Source organism: Saccopteryx bilineata, chromosome 4, assembly GCF_036850765.1.
Source record: "Saccopteryx bilineata isolate mSacBil1 chromosome 4, mSacBil1_pri_phased_curated, whole genome shotgun sequence".
Classification (NCBI taxonomy): Eukaryota; Metazoa; Chordata; class Mammalia; order Chiroptera; family Emballonuridae; genus Saccopteryx; species Saccopteryx bilineata.
This window is the reverse complement of record NC_089493.1, coordinates 195,117,832-195,141,849: the sequence shown is the minus strand read 5'-3', so window position 1 is coordinate 195,141,849 and position 24,018 is coordinate 195,117,832. Positions and strand designations below refer to the sequence as shown.

Below are 24,018 nucleotides of genomic sequence, written 5' to 3'. Positions count from 1 at the left end.
CCTTGGAAACCCCAGCTGACACAGGCACAGTTCTTGTCCTCAGGGAGCTTACAGTGACAGAAACCATAAAATATGGTATCTGGGACAGCAGTCTACCCAGGGCGGGGGCGGGGCAACAGGAGACGTTAGTCATTTCTCCTGGGGTTGGGGAGCGGCCTTCCTGGATGACGTCATCCTCAGGTGAGTCGTGACCTATGGAAGAGGGCCAGGTGGTCAAGACGGGACAGGAAGGGACATTCTTGGCGAAGGGAATGGCCTGAGCTCAGGAGCTGTATCAGTGGGTGTGAGGGGAGAGGGATTCTATTCTTGTTAAGTTGAAATAAAAAAACCCAAAGCCCCTTGGTGGCTGATAGGATGTATAAAGTCAATCTAAGGAGAAGAAGATCCTAAAACGACTCTGACACGTGAAAAAGGCAGAAGACAAAACAGGCCTACTTTAAATGTTTTAAAATACTGAGCAAAAAATTTACGGTGGATTCTGGATGCTTTTTATTGTCTTTTTTACACCTCCCTGTCTTTCTGAATTTAAAATAATTGCCGGTATTACCTCCTGCCCACGCACTCCTCTGTCTGCAGGGGGCGCAGCCGCCGACACCCTTTCTCCGCCAGAAAAATGGGCGGGGCCTCCCGGGCTCTGTGGAACTGACGATTGACCAGCTGGGCTGTCTATCATGGCTTCCCGCCCCCCTTTACATCACATGACGCGGCTCATCATGGCGTCGGGATCGCGGCTGCCCGGGCCCGCGGTTCCGCAGGGCTACTGCTGTTGCTGCTGTTGAGAGGCGGCGGCAGCGGCGGCGCGGGCGGGCTGGCGGGCTGGAAGGATGGTGTTTCCGTGGACTGAGGGGCGGGTGCGGACCAGAAGCCGGGCTGAGGTTTGGCCGAGGCGGCGGGCGCTCTGGAGCATTGGGCGCGGGCGCCGCTGAGGCTGTGTAGGGAGGCGGGAGCGACGGGCTGAAGGCGACCCGAGAGCCGACCCCGGGGCCGCGCGGTGGGCGAGATGCCGGGGCCCCCGGCGTCGCCGCTGCCGCTGCCGCTGCTGCTGCTGCTGCTGCTGCTCCTGGACGCCGGCAGTGCCCGGGCCGCGCCACTTCCGCAAACAGGTGCAGGTGAGCGGGCCCGCGGCGGGGACCGGGCGGTGGGGACCGGGCTGCGGGACCGCGGCGACCGGGGGGTCGAGGGGGAGGCAGTAGGCCGGGTCCGGCCTCGGCGCCGAGGGATCGGCGGGCCTGCCGGGCCGGGCGGCCGGGGGAAGCTGGCGAGGAGGGAGGGTTCTGCCGCAGGGACCGGCTGCCTCTCCGGGGCCCAAGCGGGGGCGAGGCGATGCGGTGCGGTCGGGGCCGGGACCGACCCCCGCCCCGGCTGGACTGCGGTACTGGCTCTGGACCTGTTGCCTGGAGGTCCTCAACCCACATCCCTTTCCCGGCAGTTCTGCATCCCTTTCCAGATGTCACCTGCCTCCTGTGAGTTTCTCACGTCTTATACTGAGAACCATTTCTCAGCTCTGATCATCCTGAAATGCACATGGTGATGGGAGAGCTCTTCCGAGTTTCCTTCGTTCCCTGCGACTTATTCTGAAGTTATATGTGCATCGGTTTTTAGACGCTGTGCTTTTTATCCGGATTGTATCTCTGGGGATGAGAAGGAAACACCTCTATAAATATTTCTATTTTAGGAAGCCAGTGATGAGAGTAGCGGCCTTTGAATAACTATTGACAGAATGACCCAAGTGGGATTGAAGTTTCTATTTTAGCTAAATCAGTATGGTTTTCTTTTCTTTCTTTGCATTGTATCAATATCGTTTGTATTTGCGGTTTATTTTCCTAGACGCGATAAAACACCAACCCTAGAAAGCATCCCGAGATCGGTCATTTTTTATTAAAGGAAAAAAACCCAAAAAACTAGGCTTATTTGTAGTTATCATCTGCTTATTTTTGAAATGAAGAGAGACTGGAATTTCATATAGTCATAAAATTTTCGAGTTGGAACAGAAAATTTAGTTCAATTTCTTCATTTTCAGTTGAAGACATTGAGGCCGTGTGTGTGTGTGTGTGTGTGTGTGTGTGTGGGGGGGGTGTCAAATGACCCTACCCAAGGTGACAACTGAATTGTAGGCAGTGTCATAGCTAAAACCCGGGTCTTAGATCTACCTGGTTGTGTAATTCAAGCCTTTTAACTGTTTAGGAATGCTCTTGAAGTCAAGGGTTATTTTAGGATGTTGTTAATTGGGTACAGAATGTGGCAGTTACTGTCCCCAGAAAACACATATTTTTCAAACACATCTGCAATGAAAACTATGTAATTATTTCTAGAGCTATACCAGGTTATGTCATTGAGTGCCCTTTAGTTGAGTATTAACTGTTATCATCGTACCATATAATGCATTGCTAAATTTCTGCCACTCCCTTAGACCAAATATTTGTAAGGTGAATTCTGTTTTCTGATCTGATAGATAAGAAGAGTGAGTATTATTAGAGATGTATAGCAGTGGTCCCCAACCCCAGGCCGCGGACCGCTACCGGTCCGCAGAGAAAGAATAAATAACTTAACATTATATCCGTTTTATTTATATTTAAGTCTGAACGATGTTTTATTTTTAAAAAATGACCAGATTCCCTCTGTTACATCTAAGATTCACTCTTGACACTTGTCTCAGTCACGTGATACATTTATCGGTCCCACCCTAAAGGCCGATCCGTGAAAATATTTTCTGACATTAAACCGGTCCTTGGCCCAGAAAAGGTTGGGGACCACTGATGTATAGGCACCTCAGGTAAGAGTCACAGAAAGTATCTGGGAAATTATAAAAGACTACATGTAAAGGTGTTGATGTTGATATTGGGAGATATTGATGATGAAATTGAAAATTAGCTCTGGGGTAGGATAGTGGGTAAAGAGTGGAAGGGATTCAAGAAGTTTCCAGATGGCTTTGTACTTAATTGAATATTTATATATTTTGAGAAAACAGATTCTATGTAGGCACCTATAGAACTATGCTTTCCTGTAAACCTCTTAACATTTTTTTAATTTCATTCTTTTACTATTTTATGGATGTATAAATCATAAAATCTAAGTTTCTTGGAGTGCTGTAAAACAATCAGGAAAATTCTTTCATAAATAGAAATATGAACTCTTCTTTAAAATTTTTTATTGATTGATTGATTTGAGAGAGAGAGAGATAGGGGAAACATCCATTTGTTGTTCCACTGTTTATGCGTTCATTGGTTGATTTTTGTTTGTGCCCTGCCCAGGGATCAAACCTGCAACTTTTGGAATATTGGGATGATCCCCTAATCCAGTGGTCATCCAAACTCATTAGTCAACAGAGCCAAATATCAACAGTACAACGATTGACATTTCTTTTGAGAGCCAAATTTTTTAAACTTAAACTATATAGGTAGGTACATTCCTTGTCGAGGTAGTGCCCCGCCCGCATGTGGTATTTTGTGGAAGAGCCACACTCAAGGGGCCAAAGAGCCGCATGTGGCTCGCGAGCCGCAGTTTGCCAGCCAGGGCCCTAATCAACTGAGCTGCCTGGCCAGGGTGAAATATCAAATCTTGACATAAGTAAAGCATAAAGAAATATTTGGTGATTTATAGCTGCTTTTTGCAGGTTTCCCTTCGTATTCTGTTACTTGAAAAGAGTATGGTTAGACATGTGGCTTATGAAAGATAGGTGAGTAGAATTAAATTCTGTGGAAAAGATGCACATTCGCACATAGATTTGGGCGTTTGTATTTCCATCTAGAAGAAATTATTAATCCTGGTAGTGGAGATGGATTCTAGACCAAGAAGAAGAAAGAAACCTTTGAGTAATCCTGGCAAGTGAGCTCACTGGTCAAGAGAGAGGAACCCCTTTTAACATGTATGGTAGATAAAAGAGCAGTTAAATGTTGAAAACATAATAAAGCTCAAGCTTTTAATTATCTGGCGTTCTGTACTCCATATGAAGGTAGGGCTGGCCATTGTCAAATTAAGGGTAGATCATTGCATAGAGTTTTTGGCCTCATTGGCCGTTCTCTTTCTACTTAAAGTTCAAACTGGTTCATAGTACCTTGAAGAAAGCATGGCTTATCAGACACAGGTTGGAAAAAAAATACTTGAATTTTATCCTTTGCCAGCCCATTTGCCTGGGGAAAGAAATGAGGCAGTTTACTAAAGTTCAGCATTTAAATAGAAATTCATTTATCCAGAGTTTCTTTGTCATCCAATATCATTTCTGGGTTTAGAAGTTGAAACAAGTATTTACCCATTTAATCATAATAAAGCTTTGTAAATGTGTTGATTGCCTTTGTCCATTAAGAGCAAGAAGGCATTTCTTGGTGGAATTTTATTTTGGGCCTCTCTGTCTCTCTGGGAGCCTCTTTTCCCGAGGGTCTGTATTTCTGCAAGGGCCCTTGTGATGCACACTGAGATCTTAGTGGCCCTCTCACTAGGAAGCTTCCATAGAGGAGAAAGTCTACTGTTTTCACACAGTTAAATTACTAACCTAAGATTACAGGTACATTCTTTTCTACAGATCATAGTTATACAGATGATTTTTAAGAAACATTTATGTGTCTTTTAGAAGAGTCTCCAGATTCACGTCATGAAGAAAGATCTGGTATGTATGCAGGCATTCCTCTCAGTCCAGTTTATTAATATTAGGGTAGTAAGCAGTTAGACAAGGAAACAACTTGTATTGTTCTGTGGCATATTAGGTCACAGAGTACAGAGGAAGCTTTTAGCAGTTCCAGATAAAGGACCTCACGGAAGTCTGTGAAGCCGGTGGGGACTCAGCTCCTGATTAAACAGCAGCTTGTGAAACCAGGACTGACTCTCATATTAGATGAAGCAAACAGACTTGTATTTTGAAAAAGATGTCTGAAGTAAAGGTAGTGCTTTCTACAGTGTGAATTTTTGTGTTTATTGTAACAGCTTCTGAGAAATAAAAAAAAGTTTTTTCAATAAGCTTTCCATGCAGATTATTTCAGGATTTGTGACTATAGGCTTGAGATTTGATTCAGGTTGGAATGTTGTAATTGCTTTCATTTGGTGATATTTTGGGGTTAACTAAATATGCTCATTTGCACATTAATAGGAAGTCTGTCCAACAGTTTTGTAGCTGATTAGCATTGAAGTTATCAAATCAGTTTTGCTGATACCAATGTGCTGTTTATGCAGCTCTTGAAATTTAGAGTCCTTGGGCCCTCTGTGTCCTCTGTGGGCTGTGTCACTTAGATAAGAGCTATACATATAATAAAAAGAGACTTTGTAGTGTAAATAAGGGATGGCCAGGGTTCTGAAACAGTTAAAGCAGTCCTCAAAAAAGTTCTTGTAGATGGACATGTTAAAAGAATCTAGTTTTTCAGTCTAGTTGAGAGTAAAAGTCACGAACCAGTCATAGGAAGAGCAGGTATTATAGACAGAACTTGGACTTTGGAGTTGGTCTGGGTGTGAGCCTTCCTGTGCCACTTCAACAGCTTTACGACCTTGGGCCACTTACTTGCTTCTTAGATCTCAATTATTGAAATAGGATGGTGATAATAATTACCTACAAGGTTGTTGGGCAGGTGAGGTAGAGTCACAGTGGTATGACACGTTGGGCAGTCAGCAACATGGATTTATTCTTTTGTTCCGATTTGTAAATTTGGGAGATTATCATAGAATTGACTGGTGGGTGGTATGGCTTCAAAAAAGGAACTCAAAGTGGAATGCCTAGAACTTGCTGGATTAAAAAACCTTTGTTACTCAAATATGGTGGGTGAAGAAGAGACCCTTTAAATCCAGCTTAAGAATGATATATAAACGATATTGTTACTTTTTTTTTTAACTGATTTTTAGAGGGAAAAGGGGGGGCAGAGAGAGAGAGAGAAATAAGGAAGGAGAGAGTGAGAAAGAAACATCAATTGGTTGTTCCACTAATTCATACCATCATTGGTTGATACTTGTATGTGCCCTGACTGGGGATCGAACCCACAACATTGGCATATTGGAATGATGCTCTACCATCCAGGGCCTGGTATTGTTACTTCTTGAAATTCATAATGTTGGGGAATTACAGTAGAAATTTTAAAGATGATCTGGATTAGTCTACTTTTATGTAATAAACCTGGTTTTAAACATCAAGATGACTAAAGCAAATTTCATGTGAGCAGTTGCTGGTTTTAATTTAACGAAACTGAGCGCACTCTAAGTTCAGTTGATTCTAAACAAAATTGTGTACTCGCATAAAGCACCCTTAAAGGCAGCCAGTCAACCCGGACCAGCACAGGACTGAGGCTTCCCTTAGAAATTGTCATTTGGAGAGATGACTATAAGTATCTCGTCCTCTCTTTTAAAGTCATGTATTTTTGCAGTTTCCTAGCTGTGTTTTATTCTTTTTAACACAGACGTTTGTTGCTCAGACGTAAGGAAAGGAATATTATAGAAAGAAGCTGGACAGATATTCCTGGTCTAAAACAAGCTGCCGTATCTTGGGTTATTTTTAGATTTGATTCCCAACCTTTCTGTGAATCTTCATATGAAGAGACTGCTATAAGAGAAAACTGAAGAAATATGGTAAAACTGGTCTGTCAGAGCAAAATATTGGAATGAAGTATTTTTAAATTATAGCAGGTGACTAATTTAGAACCATGCCTTACCTTTACAGTTATTTGCCAAAAAGGACAGGTGTATCAGAAAAATAACCTCACTATTTCAGAAAAAAAGAAAAAAATTTTTTTGGCAAAGATTACCACAGTGCAGAGATCCCAGATTTCATTTGACTTTGTTGTAATTCATGTGGGGAAAGTGAGAACTGTTGATGCCAAATGTCTCAGCTGCCTGAGAGCTCTTTGCAGCCTCAGTTTCCCTAAGACCTTTCCTCTTGGCTAGTCCTTAGAGATCCCTCTCCTAGGGAACTTCTAGAGAGCTTACTTGTGGGATAGGATGTTCCTTGGGGTGTAGGGTGGAAACACTGGAACTTAATTATATTTCTTTTCACCTTTTAAAAATTTTGGCTTATGTGACTTTTTAAGGTATAGAATATATTGGTACACCAACATTTTTGTGGTTTGTAAATAAGTAAATTTACATAAAATGGAAGGCATGTAAAGAGAATTGACTGATGAGTGGGCTGTGTGATCCAAAAAGGTTGGATTCATCATAGTAGTCTACAGTTCACGTTTAGCGAATACCTCTTGTTTCTTTAAGTTCTGCCTCTTTCTTCACCCAGGTTACAAGGACTGTGTATAATAACATCTTTAGTATTTCTAGTGTCTGCACGGTATCTCTCAGTTTGCAGATGATCAATGAAAGTTTGTGGCTGAGGATGATCAAGATGTGAGTTCACAGACCAGCTGTGTGTGTGTGTGTGTGTTTTAAAAGGAGAGGGTATAAGTTTAGAGCCTATAATGCCTATAAGTCTTCTGTGAACCTTGTTTTTCATCCAGCCACAGTCCACTGATATGTGAGGTACTTTATAGTTGTTTTACTTTTTTCACAATAAACTTTTTATTTTAGAACAATTTTAGACTTACAGAAAAGTTGCAGATGTGGGACAGAGAGTTCCTGTATACCCTTTCTCAGACTTCCCTACTGATAGCATGTTACTTTAGTGTGGAGTACATTTGTCTCAAGCAGGAGCTGTTATTACTAACACGTTGTTGTTAACTAAAGTCCATCCTTGATTCAGATTTCTCTAGTGTTTCCCTAAGTCCTGTTTCTTTTCGAGGACACATTACATTTAGTTGTTGTGTCCCCTGAGGCTCCTCCAGTCTGTTCTTTATTTGATGGTTTTGGCGGTTTTGAGAAGTAATGGTAGGGCATTTTGTAGAATATCCCTCTGCTGGCATTTATTTGATGCATTCGTCATGATTAGACGGGGGTTGTATGTTCTGGGAGGAACACCACAGAGTGAAAATGCTGTTCTCATCACATCATATCACAGTTACATGCTTTCAACATGATTGCCATCGGACATGTCATCTGAACTTTCACCAGCTAAAGGAGGTGCTTATCCTCCTTTTCAACAATTCCCAGACCCTCTGACTGTATTCTTAAGCCTGAGAGGTTTCCCTTCACGTGATCATCGGGCAGATGTGTGTTTTTTGTCAGTTTTCTCCACGGTAAAGTGACTTTTTCCTCCCTTCGCCAGACTGTTGTGTGCACGGCCCACACTTACATGGTGATGGGTTAGACATCCCACCTCCAGTACTGTGTTATTTGTTTTGCTGCCTAATTTGTACCAGCGTTGACCACTGGGAGCTCCTTCAGTTGGCTCCTTTGTCCTGTGTTTATTTTTGTTTTTTTTTTTAAGCACCTCCGTACACTCTGGTACTACAGGAAGCCATAGGATCGTCTTATATGCTCCCTGCTCCAGCCCAAGAATCGGCTACTTCTCCAAACTGTTCCTTTTTGTTTGTTTGTTTTGATTTTAGAAAGAGGAAGGGATAGGGAGGGAGATAGGAACATTAATCTGTTCCTGTATGTGTCCTGCTGGGGACCAAACCAGCAACCTAGTTTGCTTGGTGGTGGCACCGTGGATAGAGCATTGACCTGGGATGCTGAGGACCCAGGTTGGAAACCACAAGGGTGATGGCTTGAGCACGGACTCATTCAGCTACAGCGCAGGCTCACCAGCTCGAGTGCAGGGTCGCCAGCTTGAGCGTGGGATCATCGGCATGATCCCACGGTTACTAACTTGAGCCCAAAGGCCGCTGGCTTGAGTCCAAGGTCGCTGACTTGAGCATGGGGCCACAGGCTTGCCTGGAGCCCCCCAGTCAAGGCATGTATGAGTAGCAATCAGTGAACAAGTGAAGTGCCACAACTACGAGTTGATGCTCTCTTTCTGTCTGTATTCTTTTTTTTTTTTTTTTTTTTTTTTACAGAGGCAGAGATAGACAGGGACAGACAGACAGGAACGGAGAGAGATGAGAAGCATCAATCATCAGTTTCTCGTTGTGCGCGTTGCGACTTCTTAGTTGTTCATTGATTGCTTTCTCACATGTGCCTTGACCGTGGGCCTTCAGCAGACCGAGTAACCCCCTGCTGGAGCCAGCGACCCTGGGTCCAAGCTGGTGAGCTCTTTGCTCAAGCCAGATGAGCCCGCGCTCAAGCTGGCGACCTCGGGGTCTCGAACCTGGGTCCTTCCGCATCCCAGTCCGACGCTCTATCCACTGCGCCACCACCTGGTCAGGCTCTGTCTGTATTCTTTTTAAACAAAACAAAACAAAACAAAAAACTGGCAACCTCTGCACTTCGGGACAATACTGTAACCAACCGAGCTATCAGCCAGGGCCAAACTGTTCCTTTTATTGCAGGGGTCCCCAAACTATGGCCCGTGGGCCACATGCGGCCCCCTGAGGCCATTTATCCGGCCCCCACCGCACTTCCGGAAGGGGCACCTCTTTCATTGGTGGTCAGTGAGAGGAGCATAGTCCCCATTGAAATACTGGTCAGTTTGTTGATTTAAATTTACTTGTTCTTTATTTTAAATATTGTATTTGTTCCCGTTTTGTTTTTTTACTTTAAAATAAGATATGTGCAGTTTGCATAGGGATTTGTTCATAGTTTTTTTTTATAGTCCGGCCCTCCAACGGTCTGAGTGACAGTGAACTGGCCCCCTGTGTAAAAAGTTTGGGGACCCCTGTTTTATTGGATGGAGAAGGATATTAGAAACCAAAATCTGCACACTGGATTTGCTCACTGCTACAGGGACTCTTATAGTAGGGTTTAAGTCTCTGTTTCCTAAGTCCAATCCTAGGTGTTGTGAAAAGAGTGAGTGAGTGAGAGATTTTTGGAGGGACAAAGGACCTTTTAAAGACAGGTGACTTGGAAGGGCCGTGCTCACGTTTCCTGTCTGTCACCTGACCCCCTGTTAATCAGCTAACACCACCACGAATACTCCACATCCCATGTTTGAGATATAATGATATTGACTGGAAGTTTTAATTTTCGAGCAATGATTATTTACAAGGTAGATTAGCTTTACTCTCTCCAAGAGTAGCCTAATCTCAAGAATATGAAGAAAACCTCTTAGACTTAAGAATTTGAAGTTATTTTAGGGGGTCTGTCAGTTTTGGAAATTGTTGAAAGGGATTGTGGGCAGCTCCTTAAGTTGGTGAAAGTTAAGATAAAATGTCTGATGGCAGGTCTCTGGATGAGCATGGGTGGGAGACGTGTTTTGAATTTTTTACAGAGCTTTTCTCCCCCTCTCTCTCTCTTTTATTATGAAAAGTTTCAAACATACACAAAAGTAGAGGAAATAGCATAATGCACCCTCATGTACCCATCACCCAGCATCAACAATTTTTGATTTGTGGGTGTGTTGCTCGCCGGTACCCTTCCCACTGGCTCAGAACCCACTGTTTTCATGTAAACCCCAGCTATGTTATCAGTTCAGCTGAAAATGTTTTGGGGACACAGTAACGATGTTTTTATAAAACAGGATCACTTCCTCAAGATCACCTAAGGATTTGTAGGAGTGCAGGGTTTGGAGCTCCAAACACATCAACTGGATCGGAATTCTGGAGGCTGGCCTGGAAATCTGCATTTATAATACTTTTCTGGTGATTTCTCTGCCCCCACAACACAAATATTGTCTTCTACTAGAGACGAAAGTAATAGCAGTTATTTAATATAAATCTGTTGGCTTGTGTAAATAGTGAGATTCAAGGAAGGAAGAGCAATGTAAAATTTAAAAAATTTAAATTAATGTTAATGCTTAAAACCTGAAGAGGTGAGGTCATTGTTCCTGACCGCTGTACAGGAATATGATTCTGAAGAATCTTCCCGTGAAAAGTACCTGTTCTGTAATCACAAAGGAATTTAAACACTCCAGGGAAGAACACCCTTACAGCTCTAAATACCTTTGATTTTTTTTTAACTTCATCCCCTTTGGAAGTCAGTATAAATAATAACCTCTTTATATTTTATAAATATCTGGTATAAATAATCAGGAAAAACCGTGACCTGGTCGCCTGACAGTCAGATGTGGGCACTGGGAGCAGAGAACCTAGTGTTGTAGACGTGCTGGCCGCCCAGCCAGGCGCTGCCCACTGCAGCCCGGCCTTGCAAGGAGTCTCCGCTAGAGCAGATGTAACGGTGACATTCCTGATCCCCCAGGCCGTACGTGTGCACACTGCCACGGACGAGCCTGGGTCTTGACCTGTTCACTAGCTTACAAGGTTATTTTTTTCCCAGGACAATATCATGTTCACATCTTCGGGCTGTTTTTTTGTTTTGTTTTGTTTTGTTTTGCAAGAGAGAAGGGGACAGAGAGACGAGAAGGGAAAGAGATAAGAAGCATCAACTCATAGTTGTGGCACCATAGTTGTTTATTGATTGCCTCCTCATACTTGCCTTGACTGGGGCTCCAGCCAAGTCAGTGACCCCTTGCTCAAGCCAGCAACCATGGGGTCATGTCTGTGATCCCTTGCTGAAGTTAGTGACCTCAGGGTTTCGAACCTGGGTCCTCAGTGTCCCAGGCCAGTGCTCTATCTACAGTGCCACCACCTGTTCAGGCTACACGTTGGGTTTTTAAAAGTTCATTTCTTCAAGCTAGTTGATTTGGGAAAAGTCTAGGATTTGTAGCCTATATCATATATTTCAACCAATACTTTTTTTAAAAAAACTAGCAGATGTATTTTGATATGTTTGTGGTGATGTACAAAATGTTCTTATGATTAGCTAAAGAAGTAAACTACTGTATCTCTGAAACTGCTACATTAAAATGATTATAAAATCAGCTGGGTTTGATTGAGAACATAATAGGCTTATATACTAGTACAGATAATTCAGGACTCATTTTTGGAAATACATATGCTTTGAATAGGAGAAAACAATTTAGTTAAAAGCATCTATGATAGAAAACTTTGAGAGAGAAATAGTTCTTATCCCAAAGTGAAACCACTATAATTTAATTTTTAAAAGCTCTTTTTTCTCCCTCTGTTCTCCATGTTCAAAGTTCATCCTGAAAGCCTCTTTTATGACCTTTTTGCAATAGGAAACAGCAGACTTGAGTTTGATATGATATAATTGCAACTTTAAATTTAGGAAATTAAAGGTCTAAGACATCTTGGACTTAGAAGATAGAGGAAAATGAGGTTGCAATCATTTTGCTCACTTAAAATATCTATTTTAACCAACTAGTAATTGTGACATTTCATAGTTTCAGTTTTGATTGCAAAATAGGTGTTGCAATCTATTGGCTACCTCTCAGATAAGCCTCTAAATTTAAGTTTTATATATTTTTTACATTGCAAATTCTTCCTGGGAGCCCTCAATAAAGTTAACCTGTATTCCCTTTAAGAGGAAAATTTCTTCTTGGTCCTGTACTTCTCTAGAGTGGTTCTTTGTGTCAGTAGCAACTGTTACTTTCCAAGGATCCAGCCTGCCAGTTACAGTCTGGAGTTGCACTTGACTCTGACATCAGACTATTATTAAAACCCAATACCCGGACACTGATTGCTAGTGAGACACTGAAAAATAACAAACTTACCAAAATAGTTCTCTGGGAACACTTGACCAGAGGCCTGCTGCCAGGGTCTAGTCCAGAAATCTATAATTTAACTTATTCTTTTGAGAAAAAAATTAACTTGAACAAAAGATCTGATTACCAGTATTAATCATATAGGCCGGGGTAGTCACCTTTTTATACCTACCGCCCACTTTTGTATCTCTGTCAGTAGTAACATTTTCTAACCACCCACCGGTTCCACGGTCATGGTGATTTATAAAGTAGGGAAGTCACTTTACTTTATAAAATTTATAAAGCAGAGTTCCAGTAAGTTTAAGCATATAATAATAATTACTTACCAAGTACTTTATGTCGGATTTTCGCTAAGTTTGGCAGAATAAATCTTTATAAAACAACTTACTGCCTGACCAGGCGGTGGCGCAGTGGATAAAGCGTTGGACTGGGATGCAGAGGACCCAGGTTCGAGACTCCGAGGTCGCTAGCTTGAGCGTGGGCTCATCTGGTTTGAGCAAAAAGCCCACCAGCTTGAACCCAAGGTCGCTGGCTTCAGTAAGGGGCTACTCGGTCTGCTGAAGGCCCGCCCGTGGTCAAGGCACATATGAGAAAGCAATCAGTGAACAACTAAGGTGTAGCAACGCGCAATGAAAAACTAATGATTGATGCTTCTCATCTCTCCCTGTTCCTGTCTGTCTGTCCCTGTCCCTCTCTCTGACTCACTCTCTGTCTCTGTAAACAAACAAACAAAAACTTACTATAGTTAAATCTTTTTATTTATACTTTGGTTGCTCCACTCCTGCCCACCATGAAAGCTGGAACGTCCACTAGTGGGCGATAGGGACCAGGTTGACTACCACTGATATAGGCACTTGCTAGACTTAAAAATTTTGGAATTATAAATCCTTTAAGATAGAACTTGAGAGCGGAGATACCAGTTCACAGGTGAAGGAACTGCAGCCCAGAGGAGGGGCATAGCTGATTCAGTCCCATCCCGCCAGTCAGTGGCAGACTGACTGTAGAATTCGGGGTCCTAACGTTCAGCCGCCCTGTCCACCAAGTCCACTGCCTCGCACTGTTGAGAATACTCTCATTGGTGTGATTGCCACACAAATTCCAGTCATTTCTCTTCTGGATGAATTCTGTGTGCTCTCTGCAAACAGTGAGATAAAGTTCAAACACAGTTGTCATATAGTTGGTTCTTGAGGTATTGAAGGTAATTCTGTAGTGAAATTGAAGAAGCTGAAGCTCTGCTTCTATGATTAGGCTAAAATAAACCATTTGTTTTTAACTTTTTTTAGTCTATAAGAGTAATTTCGTTTGCACATATGAAATGAAGTTGCACTGTTTAAAGGTGGTGAAATATATTTCTGATTTTTAAAAAATTGTAATGACAAGTGTGTAGATATTCACTTGTAAACATTTTTTCTTTCTAGGATGTCTTTTAGTTGAATGGTGGCTTTCTTGAAATGAGCTCTCTTTTTGTTCATTTTTGTCTCTTCATTCTACTATGGAAAAGCCTCTATTTTTTCTGTTACATTTTATTTCCAGGCTTTCCTCCTCTCCACACACACAGACACACTCAGTTTTAAAATAGCATCTTCTCATGAATATAATAACTCCTCTTATTTCTGAGGATATTACGTATAGTGTTTCTTTTCTTTTTTTTTTTTAAAAAAATCCCTGTATTGTCTGCTTCCTTCAAGTACCTTTGGGTTAGTCACTTGTAACTTTTTTAAAGAGGGTGTTTCTCCCCTATATGTCAGACGATCCTTTGGAAGTCTGCTCATGTGTAAGAGTGCAGGACAGCGATGGGAGTTGTCCTCTCATGCCACACTCCATCGCACATCTGCCACCAAGTCCCGGGCACACTCTGCTCTCACCCCTCTGCTGTCATTGAGCATAGGCGCGTGCACCCTGTGTGCATCACGCGGGAGCTGTGTGACCTTGGAGAAGCGCCGTCCCCTCCACTGCTCAGTCTCTTCATTTTTAAATGGGGTTAATAATAGAACATACCTCAAAAGTTTGTGGGATTGGGTGAGTTTAGAATAGAGCCTGGCACACGGTAAGCACCATTCAGGTATTATTTATTTGTATAATCACCTGGGCCAAGCCACCATCATTCCTTTTTTTTTTTTTTACTAAATTAATAAATTTTACTTTATTAGTTGTGCAAACTGTGTTGGTTGATGGTAAAAGAATGTTAATTGCCCAGTAAATGTAAAGGCTGGACGAGCAGGATAAGGTGATCGGACGCCACCGGGCTGGCCTGGCCCGCTCACTCCGGCGGAGTCCGCCCTGAGCACACAGCCCTTGGAGACGGGAGCACTGGCTCGTCTGCAGAGCAGGACCGGAGCTGCATGGAGCAGATAGGCACAAGGATGCCCACGTCTGGGACAGGGCTCCGCAGCCGCGTCAGCATCCTCCCCGGCCGCTGCTCCCTCCCACGGCGTCCACCTTTGGCTTTGAACACCGGGGTTTGTTACCTCGCTGTGATGCTGTGCACGTGGTGGCAGGCGCTGCAGGCAGAAGGGTGGCAGCGCTGTCTTTCCCTGTGACCAGCCCGTTCTGCAGCCAGGGCAGAGGAGCAGCGTGCCAGCAGACTCGCAGCCCCCCCTGCCCCATTTCTTGCGTGAAGTTTGGGTAATATCAGAAATGCGTTTTCCGATCACTCCATGTGAAATAACTAAGTCCCCATCTCCTGCTTTATTTTTTCAGACGGCTTATCAGCATCTGAGTGCCGTCTGTTTGTTTCCTTCCTTACTGTCTGTCTCTCTGCGAGCCTGGAGCCGTTTCCCCGCTTCCAGGTGCCCAGAGCCTGTGGTAACGCCTGTTTCACAAGGACGCTTAGTAAACGTTTGGGGCAGGGAGGACTGCTGTGGCCGGGACTTGTTGACAGTGGGGTGATGCGGCAGCCAGTTGAGTGAGACACACCCGCCCTGTGGCGCTTTTATTACCTGTAGGTCTCTTATCTTGGGCTGGACATCTAAGTGTCTGGAAGACTTAGTTATGTTGGATTAAGTTGTCATTGGGTCTGTTTTTATGTATAATATGAACATCATTGGAGCATTATCATGACACCCTAGTAAACCTGTCACTGTGTGCTCTAGAACCTTGTCAAGGTCAGTATTGTAAGCAGCTTCTGGCTTAGTTATGAAGATAGTACTTAAAAAAGAAAACTTGACTGAATTCTCTGCACACATCCCCCGGACCCAGCCATCACTGTGGTTAGTCCAGCTGTGTCCATGTGGATTGACTTCCTCTCTGAAGAGAAAACTTTTGAAAGATACATTGCCTAAGACTATAGTTCAGTCATATTAGCAAGAATTTAACTTATACCTTACTTAACCTTAGGAAGCTAGAAAGCTTCTGAGATCATAGACTATCAAGGTGGTATAGGAAATTAAAAAAAAAAGTGAGACATGTTTTTCTAGAACTTGGGGTCTGTCCTACCTGGGAAGTTAGGCGCACTCATCTAGGTTCTCCTGGCCTCTGGCCCTGCTGTGCAGACATTGTTTGGGCTGATGCTGTGTGGTGACTCCAGTTCTGCCCTTGATTTGCTTGCATGTTTGTACAGATTTCCATGGGACGTTGTGTGGAAAGACAGAATGTTGTCTCCCCCAGACAGTAGCAGCGCACCGACGTGTCCAGTGTCGGGGCAGAAGCCCTGGGAACCGGCTGTGAGGTTCTGCTTCTGGCACCAGAGGCTGCCTGTTCCTGACCTGGCTTCCTGGACTACAGGAAGCTCTGATTCAAAGCTGCCACCAGCACATGAGCACAGTGTGGGGTCACTCCCCAGCGTTCCTGTGCCTTCATCTTCAGAGTCTAGTTCATGAAGTACTGCCTCTGCCATCATTTCCCAGGGTGTGGGGCAGTCGTCTGACAAGTCATCTAAATCTGACATTCCTTCGGCCAAACTGCGCCTCTTTAGATGAGCTCTTCTATGGTAGCTTCCATCCTAGTTAGTGTTTTTAAAATTGGGATGAAGTGAACCTTAGATAACAAAGTTTAGTGGAATAGACTGAGAGAAATGGCAGTTGCACATGAAATAATCTCATTCACAGTTATTCAGTCAGCACTCAAATTATAGAACCTTTCTGCAGAGTGAGTTGGCTGACCTTGAAAATCATTTTTGAACAGAACACTGATTAGCACACAATGCAGTTTGGTGTTCTAGGCTGTTGACACTTTGGCTTAGGGGTCTTTGTAATTTCTGATTTATCACTTAGATCAGGGGTCGGGAACCTTTTTGGCTGAGAGAGCCATGAATGCCACATATTTTAAAACTAGAAAGCCCGGTGGTCATACGAAATGACCGCTGTTCTAGATATTATAAATTGTAATTGAAATGATTTGTGCAAAGGTGTCTGCTAATTCAAACTGAATTACCCAGGGCAGGCGGTGAGGACGCCCCTTTGCTTAGTGCCCCACGGGGTTTCCTCCTTCTACTTGCTTAATTGCTTAAAGTAGAGTGCAATGAAGGAAACCACTGGCGGTACATTTCTTAAGAGCCACCGCTAGCTCAATAAATAAAGGTGATTTAAATAATAAAATGTTAATTCACATGTCAAAGATCTCTTTGTACACAACATTTCTTGTGTAGATCTTTTCATCATTTTTAAGCTCACCTTGCAGAGGACCATCAATTATTTTTAATTTTACGTCTGTTCTTTCACGAATTCTTGAACAGGCAACATAAAGTTGACCGTGTCCAAATGCAGGCTCAGGTAAAAAAAAATGCCAACACGCTTAAGCGTTTGGCCCTGAGACTTATTGATGGTCATAGCAAAGGCAAGTTTTACAGAAAATTGTGTACGTCTCAATTGAAAGACGCGTTTGCTCTGCGACTGAAGCAAGCCTTGTCTTTCTCTGCTCAGTGGTTTCTTTTTGTCGAGAAAGCCGTTTTTGTGCAGCTTTAGCTCCTTTTCTCTCCTCTTCAGTGCTGTATTTTCTAGGAGGCATTCTTAAAAGAAATTACGTTAAGACGTAGTTTTTATGTAAAACAGATGATTGCCAATGCAAACAAATGTTCACCTTCCCCCTGACCCACTCAATTTGTGTTCAGCGTGGCAACTTCACCCCATTGGCTAGTACAGTTATGCAAGCAACCAATAAGCTATCGGCGACAGACACTTAAGCCGCATATAATAAAGATGTAAGTCCATGAGAGCCATACAACGACCTGTGTTCGTTATGCATTATCCAGTAAAAACTGGATGTTGTCCCGGAGGACAGCTGTGATTGGCTCCAGCCACCCGCAACTATGAACATGAGCGGTAGGAAATGAATGGATTGTAATACATGAGAATGTTTTATATTTTTAACGTTTTTTAAAAAATTTTTTAAATTCATTTTAGAGAGGGAGGGAGAGATAGAGAGAGAGAGAGAGAGAGACAGAGAGAGAAGGGGGGAGGAGCTGGAAGCATCAACTCCCATATGTGCCTTGACCAGGCAAGCCCAGGGTTTTGAACTGGTGACCTCAGCATTTCCAGGTCGATGCTTTATCCACTGCGCCACCACAGGTCAGGTGTTTTTATGTTTTTTGTTTTTTTAAAGATTTGTCTGTGAGCCAGGTGCAGCCATCAAAAGAGCCACTTCTGGCTTGCGAGCCATAGGTTCCCAAACCCTGACCTAGATTAGATTACTGTTTTCTGATTAGAGTACTGTTTTCTGTCTGGTTGGGTATATTTAGTGCTGTTCTTCATTTTTTCTTTCTAATATTAGAACACATCAGGGACAGTCTAGATTATTTAACATAGATGTATTATGACATTAAGAGGCAAGGAAAACATTTAGTGTCTTAAGATTCTTTGTATGGGAAACCTTTGTGATAGGTGATTTTTTTTTTTAAAGATTTTATTTATTCATTTTTAGAGAGAGAGGAGAGAGAGAAAGAGAAGAGGGAGAGGAACAGGAAGCATCATCTCCCATATGTGCCTTGGCCAGGCAAGCCCAGGGTCCCAAACCGGTGAGCTCAGCATTCCAGGTCGCCGATTTATTCACTGCGCCACCACAGGTCAGGCGTGATAGGTGATTTTTTAATTTTGAAGTGTTAAATAGAAATGTGTGGTCTGCAGTGATTGTTTTTTTCTCCCAAGTAGTGTGATTAAGTCTCTGGGATGTAAAGCTACTTGTCAGGATGTTGGAAAGGACAATAGACTTATTGGTCCTACCCTTTAAAAAAAAGCTAAAACTATTTTAGAGGTGGACTTGAAGTCAAGACCAATTTGGAAGATTGCTGGCCCTTAGCTTCCCTGCATTCTATCAAATTTCCTTTGTCTAGTCAGCCCAGTGGCCACCAGTTTTCATTGTCAAGTAGATACATGAATCTCTCGTGTGAATTTCCTGAGCCAAGAGGCTGGAGAAAAGAGAAGACAGAAGACTTAACGTATCTGACTTGCGGTAACAGTCGTACAGTCCTTTTCTGTTCCCACACCACTGTGTCCTGGGCAGAGGAAGAGGAAGGCCACATGGTCCCTGTGTCCCTGGCACCATCGAGGAAGGATCCCTACCAGTGGGGATTGTGTTCCTAAATTAGTAACCTTACAGTGTTAAGGGATGCATTGGGTCCCCCTGCATAACCCCTCTTCAGAAGGTAACTGTCTTTGGAGATGAGGCCTTTAAAGAAGTTCCTTAGTTGCTAATCCAATATGACTTGTGTCTTTATAAGAAGAGGAAATTTGGATGCACAGAGACATCAGGGATGTGCTCACTTGAGAAAAGACCATGTGAGGACACAGTGAGAGGACAGCCACCTAAAAGCCAGAGGGGTCTCAGAAGGAGCCAACCCTGTCAGCACCTTGATCGTAGACTCCCAGTCTCCAGAACTGTGAGAAAATAGCTTTCTGTTGGTTGTCACCCAGTGCATGGTACTTTGTTACGGCAGCCCGAGCAGACTGACTCACAGTGTTCAGGCTACCACAAACAGAATCACGGCTTAGAAAGCGTCTACTAAGGTTCCTTTCTTTACCAGTTTCGGAGTGATGGCCCGTGGCCTTGGCCAGTCCGCAGTGGAGCCCGTCTCCACAGCCCAGCGTGTCCTGGGCTCTTAGGAGGAAGGGACGACTTTGGGTTTTTGCTTTGCCGGCACAGAGTGAATCTGCCCACCAGCTTCCGGTGGAGTGAGATGACGTGGACAGCGTGGTGTGTGAATGAATACTTGTTATCACAGGAGACCAGGAAACCCACTTATTTAAAAAAAACAGCAACAGTAATTATACTGCTAAACATGAATTGTAAAATGGGTATATTAAAAATGTTTGTGGCCTGACCAGGTGGTAGCGCAGTGGATAGAGTGTTGGACTGGGATGCGGAGGACCCAGGTTCGAGACCCCAACGTTGCCAGCTTGAATGTGGGCTCATCTGGTTTGAGCAAAGCCCACCAGCTTGGACCCAAGGTCGCTGGCTCAAGTGAGGGGTTATTCGGTCTACTGAAGGCCCGCAGTCAAGGCACATATAAGAAAGTAATCAATGAACAAGTAAAGTGTCGCAATGAAAAACTAATGATTGATGCTTCTCATCTCTCTCTGTTCCTGTCTGTCTGTCCCTATCTGTCCCTCTCTCTGACTCTCTCTCTGTCTCTGTAAAAAAAAAAAAAAAAAAAAGTTTGTGGGCCTAACCAGGCGGTGACATGGTGGATAAAGCATTGGCCTGGGATGCTGAGGACCCAGGCTTGAAATCCTGAGGTCACCTACTTGAGCGCAGGCTCACCAGCTTGAGTACGGGGTCACTGGCGTAAGGCCAAGGGTCGCTGGCTTGCACAAGGGGTCACTCGGTCTGCTGTAGCCCCCCCAGTCTTGGCACATGAAAAAGCAATCAATGAACAAGTAAGGTGCCCCGGTGAAGAATTGATACTTCTCATCTCTCTCCCTTCCTGACTGTCTCTCCCTCTTGTGCCCTTAAAAAAAAAAAAAAAAAAGAATGTTTGTGGGAATTCTCTGAGTCCTCAGGAATAAGTGATAAACTACTGCTCACAAAAATTAGGGGATATTTGGCCCTGGCTGGTTGGCTCAGTGGTAGAGCGTCAGCCTGGTGTGCAGGAATCCCGGGTTCAATTCCCGGCCAGGGCACACAGGAGAAACGCCCATCTGCTTCTCCACCCCTACCCCTCTCCTTCCTCTCTGTCTCTCTCTTCCCCTCCCGCAGCCAAGGCTCCATTGGAGCAAAGTTGGCCCAGTCGCTGAGGATGGCTCCATGGCCTCTGCCTCAGGTGCTAGAATGGCTCTGGTTGCAACAGAGCAACGCCCCAGATGGGCAGAGCATTGCCCCCTGGTGGGCATGCCGGGTGGATCCCAGTCGGGCGCATGCAGGAGTCTGTCTGACGCCTCCCCGTTTCCAGCTTCGGAAAAAATACAAAAAAATAAAAATAAATTAGGGAATATTTTATAGCTTCATATTTATTTTGAAATGTCCCCTAATTTTTATGAGCAGTATATTAAGACTGGGAAGAGCAGAACCACCCAAACAGTGTGCATTAGGGATGATGAGTAATAGGAGGAAAATATTTGTTGAGTAAGAGCATACAATTATCAAAGGAGAGATAATTTTATAATGTTGTTTGACCCTGGAAGCCTAAGTTTGGTTAACCAGGAGATGAATTATGAGGTTCCCCCTCCCCACTTGCTGTCTCCCCTCCCCACTAGCTGTCTCCCCTCCCCTCTTGCTGTCTCCCCTCCCCTCTTGCTGTCTCCCCTCCCCTCTTGCTGTCTCCCCTCCCCTCTTGCTGTCTCCCCTCCCCTCTTGCTGTCTCCCCTCCCCTCTTGCTGTCTCACCTCCCCACTTGCTGTCTCACCTCCCTTGCTAGAGCTCCTTTCTTTGTCATTGTCTCTCTCACTTTTTTCTTTTCCTTCCCTTCTTTTCTCCCCACTTCTGATTGAATGCCAGGCTCTGTGCTGGGCCCTGGGAGGCACTGGTGGAGTGTACAAGCCTGGTCCCCACCCCGTTAGCTTGTGGCCTCGTGGAGAAGACATATGGGGCATGTAAGGCACTGGTGTGATAACCTCCCTGACAGGGAAATACAGGGCATATTATGGGTCCAAAGGCAAGGAAGGGGCTCTAACCTGTGGGAACAGTTTCTAAGTTGAAATCTGAATGGTGAGGAGGAATTAGTGGAGGGATGTGTCAATGGGGTAGTTTCCTGGTGGGGGAGAGTGAAAATATCTGTGACGTAATGGGAAATACATATTTGGTCTTTGTCCCTCTTTCCTGGCACAGAGGTCCTAAATCCCTTGGAATTGCCTGAGTAATAGGGGTAACAAGCCCCTATCAACCATACCTGAATTTATGCTAATGACGTGACTCTAGGTGGACCCCAGATAGCTTTAGGATGGGCTGGTGGCCAGAGAAACCTACCTTGTGATTAAAGGGTTCGGACTTTCAGCCTTACCCCTTATGACTTGAATCACTTGGTAACCAAAGAGTAAATATGAGGAAGTTTCTTTTTATAAAAGTAAATCAAGTAACTGACTGAAGGAATGACAAAATTAGAATATCAGCATTTTGTGATCTCTAATGGATCGAGCATTGATCATTTCTTTTTTATCTATGGACTTTAAAATTATTTAATCCAAAAATGGCTTTACAGATGACTCTTTGGTTAATTACATATGTGTTCAAGTTCTAAAAGAGGTTCTAGGAAGGGATTTATAATGGTTGAATTAATAATCAGGTGGTACTCCTGACTCACTCTGAGTCATTACCAAGAAACTGCATGCTCCAAATTACCTGTCTATAAAACAGATAATAGCTATCTACCTCTTAGAGTTTCTCAGGTTTTCTGCTTATTAAATCAAGTGTTAGATATCTTTTAAGATGGTTTGAAACTGTAAAATAGCAGCTCATAGAATGTGTTTTAGAGATGCTAAGGATGTTTTAATTGGGGTCTAGGGGAAGCATACTATGTACCCCAAACCTCTAGTTACCCTTGTTCCCAGTTTGCAATGGGTAAAGCTGTCTAAATGTCTGGAGACATTCCTGTGATTGTTGGTGTTTTTCTTTAGTAGACAGTTGGTTTGACTGATGCATTTCTGAATGTGGTACACGGAGAGTGTTAAAGGAGAACTGTCTTGCTTCGTGGTTTCCTAACAGTTGTTATCGGGAACCCTCCTAGGACTCGGTAGTTTGACCGCGGGAGCCTGGGGATTTTAGCAGTAGCTCCTCATGACTAGAACGTACTTCCTCTCTGTGGCTTATGCAAACCCACCTTACCTTCAGCCTATGCTAGGTTGGTTGTAGTTCTTCATTTCATGGGTTTTTCTTCATTGGTATGTATATAGAGGTTTTTATTTTTTTATTCAGTAAAAGGAGGAAAGGCAGAGACAGATTCCCACATGCTTCCCAACCGGGATTCCCCCTGGGAATCCCACTAGGGTGCGATGCTCTGCCCATCTGGTGTGTTGCTCCGTTGCTCAGCAACCAAGCTCTTCTTAGTGCCTGAGGCAGAGGCCTTGGAGCCATCCTCCGCTCCTGGGACCAACTCCCTCCAATTGACCCATGTCTGCAGGAGGAGAAGAGAAAGCGAGAGAAAGAAGTGAGAGGGGGAAAGGTGGAGAAGCAGATGGGCACTTCTCCCATGTGCCTGGGTGTCGCGGTCCAGTCACGACAAGTCTGTTGTGGGGTCCTCGAACGGGAAAAGGTATGGAATTAAATAAATGATAGAATTAAAGGTATATACATAAAGATGGGTTCGGGAGGACCACACGGTGAGCAGTCTCTACTACTCCTAAGCCGATGCAATGGCGCCCCCAGAAGCACATCCGTCTTTATTCAGGGAAAAATCGTGGTCCGTTAGCAACTCAATTGTTTCCAAGACAACTCAAAGACAACCCCCACCATACCATTTAGATCTAACTTTACACCAAGAAACTAGCTTCCAGCCTCTTCTGGAGAACATGGGTGGGATAAGCAATAATCAGGTATAGCTCTTTGTTAACTGGGCAGGTGAGATGGGTGGTTAGGCCCAGCACCTGTCCCCTGGATATAAAAAACCCTGTTTATATTTTGGTCCCCAACACCTGGGACATCTGCATGCTGGGCCAACACTCTACCACTGATGCAACTGGCCAACGTGGTATATAGACTTTTTTTTTTTAAGTACAGCGCTTTACACTAATCAAGAGAAAAATGTAGTAAATAGTTTTTGAAAGTGGTAAAACTGTAAAAATTTCTACTTAATGCTACCTAGTAAGTTCCTTTTCAGGCAGTCATTTGTAAAATCCTTTCAGTGGGACTGGTGGACACTAAGGTAGAGTAGACCCTTGTATACATTGAGGAAATCTGAATATAGAGCAGCAGATGCCATTGTGGTATCTTAACAGAGATAAGCATGTATGTAGAGCAAATAAGTAAAACGGGTTGGGAACCTTTTTGGCTGAGAGAGCCATGAATGCCACATATTTTAAAATGTAATTCTGTAGAGCCATACAATGACCTGTGTACGTTATGCATTATCCAATAAAAATTTGGTGTTGTCCCAGAGGACAGCTGTATTGGCTCCAGCCACCCGCAACCATGAACATGAGCGGTAGGAAATGAATGGATTGTAATACATGAGAATGTTTTATATTTTTAATGTTATTATTATTTTT

At 43.8% G+C, this 24,018-nt stretch overlaps 1 protein-coding gene across 3 annotated transcripts in view; it reads left to right on the top strand.

Moving 5' to 3' along the window:
• Positions 1-708: 708 nt before the first annotated feature.
• The window catches only part of LMTK2 (lemur tyrosine kinase 2), a 73,169-nt gene continuing 49,859 nt past the window's right edge, over positions 709-24,018 (top strand). Inside the window, exons 1-2 of one of the 3 annotated variants that reach the window (XM_066273356.1) lie at positions 709-1,109; positions 22,935-23,066. In XM_066273356.1, the coding sequence (XP_066129453.1) occupies positions 1,001-1,109; positions 22,935-23,066 (241 nt within the window). In that variant the 5' untranslated portion in view covers positions 709-1,000. The remainder of the gene's footprint in view (positions 1,110-22,934; positions 23,067-24,018) is intronic. The other 2 variants (XM_066273360.1, XM_066273357.1) reach the window with 2 other exon arrangements.